The sequence below is a fragment of the Glycine soja genome, chromosome 11 (assembly GCF_004193775.1).
Source record: "Glycine soja cultivar W05 chromosome 11, ASM419377v2, whole genome shotgun sequence".
NCBI lineage: Eukaryota > Viridiplantae > Streptophyta > Magnoliopsida > Fabales > Fabaceae > Glycine > Glycine soja.
Genome location: NC_041012.1, coordinates 46,344,148 through 46,355,163, shown reverse-complemented (window position 1 = coordinate 46,355,163; position 11,016 = coordinate 46,344,148). Strand labels below are relative to the sequence as shown.

The 11,016-nt window shown below is 30.7% G+C and overlaps 1 protein-coding gene across 1 annotated transcript; it reads left to right on the top strand.

Annotated features, from left to right (window-relative positions):
• The first annotated feature begins 3,395 nt into the window (after positions 1-3,395).
• Positions 3,396-10,196, top strand: LOC114376103 (autophagy-related protein 18f-like). Its single transcript, XM_028334024.1, has 8 exons — positions 3,396-4,455; positions 6,306-6,770; positions 6,849-7,268; positions 7,615-7,848; positions 7,966-8,778; positions 8,885-9,054; positions 9,228-9,597; positions 9,941-10,196. Exons 1-7 carry the CDS (start codon positions 4,174-4,176, stop codon positions 9,568-9,570), a joined length of 2,727 nt encoding a protein of 908 aa, XP_028189825.1. The 5' UTR covers positions 3,396-4,173; the 3' UTR covers positions 9,571-9,597; positions 9,941-10,196.
• Positions 10,197-11,016: the final 820 nt, after the last annotated feature.

Sequence of the window (11,016 nt, the reverse complement as noted above, 5' to 3'; positions counted from 1 at the left end):
TATTTTTAGTTTAATAATTTAAATAAAAATACATAAATAATAATATTTAAAAAAAGGTTAAAGATAAAAATATGTTGAGATAACTTTTTTTGTTATGACGTTATTATCATAGATTTCACATAATAGAAAAAACAAGCTGATAACAACACATGAAAGATTTTTCTGTCCCATTTTGGGTATCTCTAATTTCCTTTCTCACTTTATTTGTTCATGATTGATCTATTTCAATCCTTAAAAGGAAGAAAAGAGCGTAAGACGGGGACTGAGGTAGTTGGAAAAAGTGCAATTTTGATTTAAGATAGTAGCATAATAATTGAATATTATTATTATTATTATTATTTATTGTTTTGAATATCAACGATGCATTCATAGTTAAACAGAGGTTTTTTTTCTTCTTCTTCTACACTACTTCTTTCTAAATAATTTTCAATTTACATTATTTCTCAATTTATCTTTTGAAATACACTTTTTTTGGTTAAAAAATCGAGTTGGACCCAATCCGACTTTTCATCTAGTTTTTTTTAATGTTATTTTATTAAATTTAATTTATTTTTTTGCTTATATTATTTAATTTTTTAAAAATGATGATATTTTTGGTTTAATAATTTATTTATATAAGAATACATTATAAATAAAAGATATGAATAATAATATTTGACTAAGGAAAAACATATGTTGGGACACTTGTCTCTGACAAATTTCATATTTTTTTTCTAATATTCAATTCAATTTCATCCATTTTAGTGTGAATGTGATCTGAAATTGAACAACCCTTCTCACTTTTACTTCATCTTTCTCTTTAAACGACCCCATTGATCTTTTTACTACATTAACTTGTGTGACAGTAAACAAAAAATTATTATAAACTTGCAATATGTTCGATAAAGTATATAGTTTATGGGATCAACATCCATTAGGTGAGAACATGTATGATTATGTTCAAATAAATGTGTAATTATATATGTCAAATCTATTAATAATGTGAGTATTTGATTCCTGTTGACAGTTATTTATTGTCCACGAGACGAGTTCAAAATATTGCGAGCCAAAATTAATTATTGACTAATTTTGCTGACCTCTAATAACAAAAAATGATATCTTGTATCTTTGAACATGAAATTGATCAACATATAGTCATATGTTTCCCCTCGCATTGTACAAGATATTTTTTTGGCAAGAGATTAAACCAGTCATTCAATTGTACTTACTTGACGAGATATCTCAAGATGCCACCATTGCATCTTCTCCGTATATGTGTATTCGCTAAATATTAGTTAATTGTTACACAACAAATATTATCATTCTAAAAATCAAAATAATATAAAAAAATTAAAATTAATAAAATAACATTTAAAAAAATCAAGTCGGATTGATCCGCTCGACTTCTTAACTAAAAAAAGTGTATTTCAAAAATTAAATTAAAAAAGTAATATAAATTGAAAATTATTTGAAGAGAGATAATATAGATATGGAAAAAATCTCAAACCTAACCCATAGTATTTAATTCCTTGTCCTACCTCACGTGTTTCATACAATGATTAAACCGCCCATGTCTGACTAATTTCAACTATTGCATTTATTACTATTTACTTTTCGAGAAAACGTATCAGAAGGTTAAATATCTACTACTATTTTTTTTTTCTCTAAGAAAAATGAATTTCATGTACAAGTGGTACCATGCACGTTTACAAAGGTACAGTAGATTGTATAACAAAAAGATTTTTTTATATATTTTTTATCTGTAATTATAAATATATTAAATGGCAGAAGAAATACTTAACAAAAATTATATCTCTTTAAGGTTTCCACAGTACTAACATCTATTGTTCTATTATTATTATTATTATTATTATTATTATTAGAATTTGAATTTAATCATCGTGCGTATTTGTTTGTTGTTTTGAAATAGTGCTAAGTAGTAATAAAGTAAAAGTGCTCATAATTAAAGTAGGAGCTTATAGAGAAGCGGAAAAATAAAAAATAAAAATACTGCTTGGTTAAAAGATATACTACATAAACGACAAGTATAAAGTAGTAGTGCATGCTTGGTTCCAATTATTTTTAAGAAACTATTTATTTTTATTATTTTAGATAATTTTAAAAAATAATTATTGTTGAGAAAATATTTATTTTTTTAAATGAACAATAAAAGTATCAATTTTATTAATTTAGGTAACAACAAATTCAAAATAAAAGCTAAAATATTGATACTTTTTTCTTCAAATAAATAAGATTCCCCCTTTTATTTTTCTTGTTAATAATAATCATCAAGTTCTCTCTCCAAATTCAATTAATAAATGTCTAAATTTTATTTAATTAATAAATTCAATGAATTTGCCCTGTAACGGTATGATTAATAAATTCACTGTACCTTTTTTTTAAAGCAAAATTCACTGTACTTGATTAGATGAAAGGTAACGTCTTTTTTACAGGGTTTATTATCTTGTTATTCTTAAACTTTTTCGTATTTATACTTTTTTAGTAAATTTTGATCAGACAGTTAATTATGACATAATAGTATAGTTGACCGTTTAATAATTTGTAATATTTTTAATAGTTAGATCTTTGATATTTTTAAGTGTCTTATTTTTTATTATTGATTAAATAAAAATTATATATATCTTTTAATTCATTAAATTAGAGATTAATTTTTATTATATATAATAATATTATAATTTTTTTATATTAATGATTTTAAAATTTAGTAATTTCTAATTAATTAATAGAAATATGTTTTTTTGCTGTAATTTAATAAATACTTGACTTTACTTAAGGAACTTAAGAATAATTTCACAATGTATGAAAATTAAATGTATTTAAGAGTGTTTTTAATGGAAAAAAAATTTAAGTTATTTTTTGTAATTTTGAGATATCATGTCATTGTAAGATATTCATACAGAAGTTTATTTCAATGATAAAAAAATTTAGATAATTTTAACAAACTCATATTTTTATATTTTTACTTATTGATTTAATTATGATATTATTATATGTTAGATAAATATTATTTTTTACTATTAAAAAATAATTTCTTTCAAAAAAATATAAATCTTATTTTAAAAAAATCTTGATATAGATTTATTCTAATAAAAATAGAAAGTGTACTTAAGAAACCCCTAAAAAACCTTGATTAAAAATGGTCAAGGATTACTCTCAAGGAACAGTATGACTTATGAAAAACAGAAAATAGTATGGGTGAAGTGACGTATATTTAGGTGCTCCTAAGTCCCATCATTCATTGTTCTTCCCATAAATGAAGTTGCTAACTTGGAAAGTGTAAAAAGCATAATGGAACTGGGACAGCCACTCTCCTAATTTAATTCATCAATCATTTTAATTTTATAATTTATTAATTAGCAAGATAAAAAGTGGTACCCCCATAGCAATGTTTCTTCTGAGAGGTGAAAAGAAAGAAGAAAAACTGTTTTTGACAGCGTTTGATACTCTGGACAAAACAAAACCTGTAGTTAGTCAGAGATATATTGGAGGAGAAACCAGGTTAGCTTTTGGCTGAACTGCTTCGAAGCAACAAACAACTTTGAAATTCCAACACACCCGAAAAGAAGAAACACCTTTGAAAAAATTAATACTTTAAAAACCTTTTAGAGAGAGAAACATAAGAGACGTGAACCGAGACTTTTTTTTTTTCTTTTTCTTCTTTTTATTTTCCCCCATCTCGTTTTGCTGCTTCCTTCCTTCCTTCGTTATCCAGTCACCAATTCCAATCCTTTCTCTCTCTAGGTTTCGGTTTTCTCTCTCCTCAGATCTCTTTCCCGTTTATTCGGCGGTTTTCGGAACCACCCCTCTTTATCAATCATCTATCCTCAATCATGTCATACATTTCATAACTGTAAAGTTTCCTTTTTTTTTTTTGTTTTTTGAAATTTGTGTAATTAGTTGAATCCTTTATTATTTCATTTGTTAATAGAGAATAATGAAAACAAAAAGCAATTGATCGTGGTTTGGAGAACAAAACCCACTTTCTTTTTGTCTTCTTTGTCCTTTGTGGTGTTTTGGAACAAAACCCAGAAAAAAAGGATTTTTTTTTTATTTGTGGTTGTTGTGATTGAAAATTTGAAGGTTTGTTTTTTGTGTGAGGTTGTGGTTGTGGATGGTGGACGAGGGTGAAGAAGTGGTGGTGGTGGATTGAAAAAGGAGGGAAGTTGAGAGGTTATGATTGATGGTGAATTCGAGGAATCATTGATCATTATTGTGTTGTGGATAAGTGCTATTTTGGTGTGTTTGGTGATGGGGATGAGGAATGATGCACAGAAGCAACAGCTTCTTCATCAGGGTAATGGTGGTGGCAGAACCAATGGTTTCATTCCAAGTTCTTTCCGTGCTCTCTCTAGCTACCTCAGAGTTGTTTCCTCTGGTGCTTCTACTGTTGCACGTTCTGCTGCATCGGTTGCATCATCGATTGTGGAGAGGGATGATGACCCTGACCATGATCAGGTATGTGTCAGTTTTTTATTTATTTATTGGTGATTTAGAAATTGTTGCTTGTTTAGTCATCATGGTGAACTTGTGGTTTGTATTGATTTAAATTTTGAAGGTGGTTGATTGCATTTATAGGATGTTTGTTTATTTTTGGTTTAAGTATAATTATTTATAGGGTTTTGTTTTTGGTTTAAGCATACTTTTTTATTTAATTCCTAAGTTAGTGATTGAGACAAAATCTTGATTATGTATCCTGCTGAACGGTTGTGGTTTCTTTTAATTAAGAGGATTTATTTTAGTTTTTATGCGTCCAATCTAGTATTGTTGCTGTTAGTTCATACTCAGTAATTTAGGCATAGTACATTATGCGAAGTTTTAAATTGTGGTTTTGTTGCGTTCCTTGGTATTGTGGGGAATTGCATAGAAATGTGGCTGATGTGCCTTCAATTGCAGTCATGGACACCCCAAAACCTTGATGGTTGTGGCCGAAATTGTGATATTGAACCCATTTTTGAAAACCTTGATATTATGTGTGATTTGGCGATAAGAATGTCATTGCTTCGCCATGTTAGCCTACTGAGTGAGTGTGCTTGCCTGGTGAAGTTAGCTGCAGCCAGTTTTTGAGGTTCTTGAGCATGCTTATCTTGTTTATTTTGCAAGGATGCTTTGTAGAATGGAATGTTTTGAAAATGCTAAAATTTAATTGCAGGCTTTATACCCATAAACACAGGCGTGTAACCCTTAAATTGGTAGTGGTCATTAGGTGCCCCTTTTCAATTTGTGTTTGAACGCCTGATATTGTGGGTAAAGTTTGCGGCAAATAACTGTATGGTATGGCGCAGGCTGTATTTAAAAAAGTAGTTTAATGCATATGCAGGTGATAATAATGACTCTTGTTGGATATGAGCAGAGGCATATCACATGGCATAATGTTATAGATTAAAACATTGGTCAAAAAGTTATTTTATATTTTTATTTTTGGTCTTCTGAGCTATTTGTAATGTATCATTTTATTGGTAGGAATGTTGAACTTCTAACGTATTTGTTGGAACTAGATCTTGTATGGTTACTCAAGTATATGGTTCTACAAGGTTTAAAATATTTTCTTGGTCATCAAATTGTACCTTATCATTGAATCATGGATATCCCTATTTATTGTCATTAACTTTTTTTGTTTGAACTGTGCTCTACACTTCTGTCTGTTTCTTGGTAGTTAAATAAACCATATGATTGTTAGGTAGTCAAAGAGGTATAGGAAGTCTGTTATGGAAATAATCATTTTTCTTTATTTTAGTGGCAAACATTGTTGAAGGGTTAGAAATTCATGTGAGCAATAGGGGATAAAGAGAGTCACATGCATGATTTTGATTGATACATTTAATTTGATATGAAACTAAAAGTTGAATGTCACAACCATTTGGAATGCTGGAGTGCTTTTATATCTATCTCTCATGATGATGGTATTAATAGACTTCTGTATATGACAAAAATCCCCTTTTTTGAGGTGGATGTGTGAACTTATAAATTATAGGTTTCTGCAATCAAATTCACTGTGCTTATTAATTATTCCTTCAAATCAGGTTGTTTGATGAATTTTCCCATTAAGGTGCATTATTTGTTGTAAGGGGACTGTTCAGTTTAAAAGTTTGAGCTTTTGTATGAGTGTCTAGTGAATTGATGTCCATTGCTTTCATAGACATCAAGTTCTTAGCATAGAATTTTCTTCACAAAGCTGGATTTGATTTGTTGTTTGACATCTGAGATTTGTTTTTCTTTTCTTACTGAATAATTAATGCTTTATTCTATTTACATTTTTAAAATTTTATTCAGAACTGATTATTCGTTTCAATTTTAAATTTATATAGGTTATCTGGGCTGGGTTTGACAAGTTAGAGGGTGAGGGTGAAGTTATTCAGCAAGTACTTCTTCTAGGCTATCGATCTGGATTCCAGGTTTGGCATGTCGATGAATCAAATAATGTCCGAGACCTGATTTCCCGACATGATGGTCCTGTTTCTTTTATGCAAATGGTCCCTAATCCAATTGCATCAAAGAGATCACAAGACAAGTATGCAAACAGCCGCCATCTGTTGGTAGTTTGTACTGATGGGTTCTTTGCTGGAGGTAACAATGTTCAGGGTGGGTCAACCATCCCTTACAATGGGAGCACTTCAAACTCCCATGACCAAATAAATGGAAACTATCTGCCAACTACCGTTCGGTTTTATTCTATGAAATCCCAATCATATGTTCATGTACTGAAGTTTAGATCAGTTATTTATTCTGTGAGGTGCAGTTCTCGAGTCGTGGCAGTTTCTCAATCCACTCAGGTATACTTTCTAATATCTATACAAACCACTTTTAGTATGTGCTTTCTTGGAATGTTTAACGGAGTCATTCTTTTGCAGATACACTGTTTTGATGCTACAACATTAGAAAGGGAATATACTTTACTTACCAATCCTATAGTAATGAGTTGCCCTGGTTCTGGAGGCATAGGATATGGACCACTTGCGGTGGGACCAAGATGGCTTGCATATAGTGGAAGTCCAATTGCAATCTCCAACTCAGGACATGTGTGTCCACAACAGTTGACACCTTCCGCAAGGTTTCCTGGTTTTTCTTCTAATGGGAGATTGATTGCACATTATGCGAAAGAGTCCAGCAAGCATCTTGCTTCTGGGATTGTGACCCTTGGAGACATGGGGTATAAGAAACTTTCCAGATATTGCTCTGATAGCAATGGTTCATTACAATCTGTAAATTCTGGCTCTAAGGGCAATGGAACCGTTAATGGCCATTCAACAGATGCAGATAACATTGGAATGGTGACATGCTGTTCTTGATTTTGTGCTAACTTATATAATATTATATATTGCACTTGAATATTTTATTTTTTGGCTCAATTAGATATGATAATTAGTGTATCTTAGGTTGTACTTTACTTGGTTGGTTGAGATGGTATTTAGTATCATACTGTTAATTAAATTGTATCCACTTTCTTTCTGCATTGCACGTTCAAATATTGTTTCTATTAGAGTAATGTCTTTTATACATAAGTATTTGCAATTACTTGCGAGTCTTTCATTTTGTTTTATCTCAGGTTATGAGTATCATTATTGTTGCATTTCTTTGTGTTTACGTAGGATAACTTTGTTTTTTGTTTTCTTTCAGGTTATTGTTAAAGATATTGTCTCGAAAGATGTTATTGCCCAATTCCTTGCCCACAAGAGTCCTATTTCAGCATTGTGCTTTGATCCTAGTGGCACCATTTTAGTGACAGCTTCCATTCAGGGTCATAATATAAATGTTTTCAAGATAATGCCTGCAAGTGGGACTTTGTCAGCTTCTGTTGTTGGTCGTTCTTATGTTCATTTGTACAGGTTGCAACGTGGCTTTACAAATGCGGTAAGTGCATATTCATTACAACTTGTTCTTTGGTTTAATACATCAGTCATTGCCATTTTTCACAATATATATCTACAAGCAACATGGACCTCCATAAATCTGTATTGAACTTTTCAGGTTATACAAGATATCAGTTTCAGTGATGACAGCAAGTGGATTATGATTAGTTCTTCAAGGGGAACTAGCCATCTATTTGCCATAAATCCTCAAGGAGGACATGTAAATATTCAGCCCTTTGATGATAGTTTTACAGCAAAAAATAGTGGATTAGGCACTACAACTAATCATGCAGTTTGTCAGTCTCATAGTTCGGCCATGCAAATGCCTAAACAGCAGAGCCTGTTTGCTACTGGCCCTCCGATCACACTTTCTGTTGTAAGCAGAATTAGGAATGGAGCTAATGGCTGGAGAGGCACCGTAAGTGGTGCTGCTGCAGCTGCAACTGGTAGGAAAAATGCCCTTTCTGGGGCTATTGCTTCATCTTTCTGTAACTATAAAGGCAATGAAGGCAACTTTTCCAAGGCAAAGTATCAACTGTTGGTCTTTTCACCCACTGGTTCCATGGTACAATATGCTCTGAGGACAATAACTGGTCAAGATTCAGCTGTTGTTTCTGGATTGTCCCCTGCTTATGAATCCATTCCACAGGCTGATACAAGATTAGTTGTTGAGGCTATCCATAAATGGAATATATGTCATATTCGGAGAGAGCGAGAAGATAATGTAGACATATATGGTGAGAATGGAATTTCAGACGTTAATAAAATATATCCAGAGGAAGTGAGGGAGAAGATAGACACCATTAGCCCAAAAATCAAGAATGGAGTCATGAAAGTGAATCCCTGTCTTGAGGAGGAGCATCATTTGTATATTTCAGAAGCTGAACTGCAAATGCATCAAGCTCAGACTCCGTTGTGGGCAAAGCCAGAGGTATATTGTCATTATTATTATAAAGTCAGAAAAACTAAGCTTTTAGTCTATAGTATGTTATGCCCTATTGTTTGATATTTACATGCACAATTGTTTTGCCAACCAGATATATTTTCATTCAATGTTGCAAGAATCTACCATAATGGATGAAGAAGCAGCTGCTTCAGGAGGTGAATTTGAGATTGAAAGGATTCCAACTTGCATGATCGAAGCTAGATCAAAGGACTTGGTTCCAATTTTCGACTATATTCAGACTCCAAAAGTACAACAAAAAAGGTTTGATGACAACTTAATTCAATTTTAGAGTGTGTATATATAGGTTGAGACTTGGTATTGGACATGAAAATTTTTCTTAGGCTTTTTTCGTGCTTTATTATATTCTTGAATTTTCCCCTTGTTTTCTTTGAGATAGCTTGCTTAACTATTGAAAAGCTATTATTGTGTTACAGGATTCCTGCTATGGATGGCAAGACAAATGAACAACTGTTACATTACAGTTCTAGTCAGGTGGCCGGAAATGGCAGGATTTCACCCAGGACTATTTTGGAATCCCCTGAGTGTGTGACTAATGCTGGTGATGCTGTTTCTGAATTTAGAAGTGGGATTGAAGGAACTGAGTGGGATAATCATGTGGTGCCATCCGAAACCGTGAACTTTGTAAATAACAATGACACCTTTAGACAAAATACTCAGCATGAGATTGTAAATAATAGAATGGAGCACTTAAACACCGGGGCTCATCTCATGTATGTAAATAGTGACGGAAAGCCTGAAAATGAAGAATCATTTTGAAGAAAATGGAGATGAATTTGATTGGAGGTAATTTTATTTGCATCCGATTTAAAAATTGTTTAAAGTATGTTGGTCTAATTTTTTTCATCAGAATCAATCATTTGTAATTCTTGTATTAGCATAATAATGCTTCGAGGGGCAACCACAAAAAAACCTAGGATACATTAAAAATTGATGTTATCACTTTTTTTTAGTTGTTGTGTATAGAGACATAGGCATTGTGCTTGTACAAGAATTGTTCATCAATCATATATGTGGAACTGTTTGATATATTTAACTTATTAATATTCATTAATGCATATACATTTGTCATTGGTCTATAGTTAATTATAATTGTATTTGCCTTGCTCCTCTCCCCCTTTAAATTCAGGCGTGGAAATATTCTTTCATTTGGCACTGGAGGCTTAATTAACACTGTTAATATTAATATGGTTGGAGAGGTGGAGAAAGCTTGAGGAGTAGCTTGACTGCTGCAAAATTGTGGATACTACAATGGGTTTCTTTGTCTGTTGACATTGTAAATAACAGACAGATGTATATCAATAATTAATTTTTAATGTGTAAATAATAGAATCACTTTGTATCTTCCCCTTTTTTTATTCTATTAATTAAATTGATTTTGCCAACCATCCTGTATTATTATTATTATTATTATTAAATATTTAAAGTTAAAATATCCAACTATAGCTTTGCTTTTACAATAAAATAAAGGCTAAGTTTTTATTTTTTTACTGTTCTGAAAAAAAAGTGAAAGGAAAGATGCTAAGATAAAAATCTCAATCAGTGTCCCTCTAGATTTTATATATCTAGTAAATTGAAGAATACTTTATAAAGCGCAGCATTATATATCGTTTTCATAAATTTCATTTCACTCAATAACAATAAGAACATTATACCTCTAAATTAGCCTTCAATATTTAGTGGGTATATCCTTAGAGATAAGAAGATCGATATTCCTATCAAAAAAAAAAAAAACTTCATACTTGATAAGATAACAATTGACTGGGTCACACAAAAATATAAAATATAAAATATGATGTAATTAATGATAATTTCAACTTAAAGTAGTTGATGTGTTTTAATAATACTTGTTAAAAAATATATATTTTTTTAAAAAATGTTATTAATGCAATGCTGTTAATTTATTTGTTAATTTTTTTTTAAAAAAAAATTGTTAATTTTTTGGTATAATGTCGGGAACTATGTGTCTAGTTGTTTATTATCTATAATCAAACATATTTTAATGCATAATATATAATTAAGATTAATTTACTACACATTCTGAATTTCTGATACTATTCAAGGTTTAAAATCAAAATTATTAAATTAATTCTAGCATATTTTAAAATAAAGAGGAACTAATCAAAATTTTAATTATTAAGTTGCAACCCTTATTTTGTAATGTACATGTTGCTTCCAACGAATCTATTATTTGGTGGTTCTTAA

Coding starts and splice junctions, on each gene's coding strand:
- LOC114376103 (XM_028334024.1), top strand. CDS start 4,174: ATGATTGATGGTGAATTCGAGGAATCATTGATCATTATTGTGTTGTGG. Junction 7,269..7,614: donor ATGCAGATAACATTGGAATG/GTGACATGCTGT, acceptor GTTTTCTTTCAG/GTTATTGTTAAAGATATTGT. Junction 8,779..8,884: donor CGTTGTGGGCAAAGCCAGAG/GTATATTGTCAT, acceptor TTTGCCAACCAG/ATATATTTTCATTCAATGTT.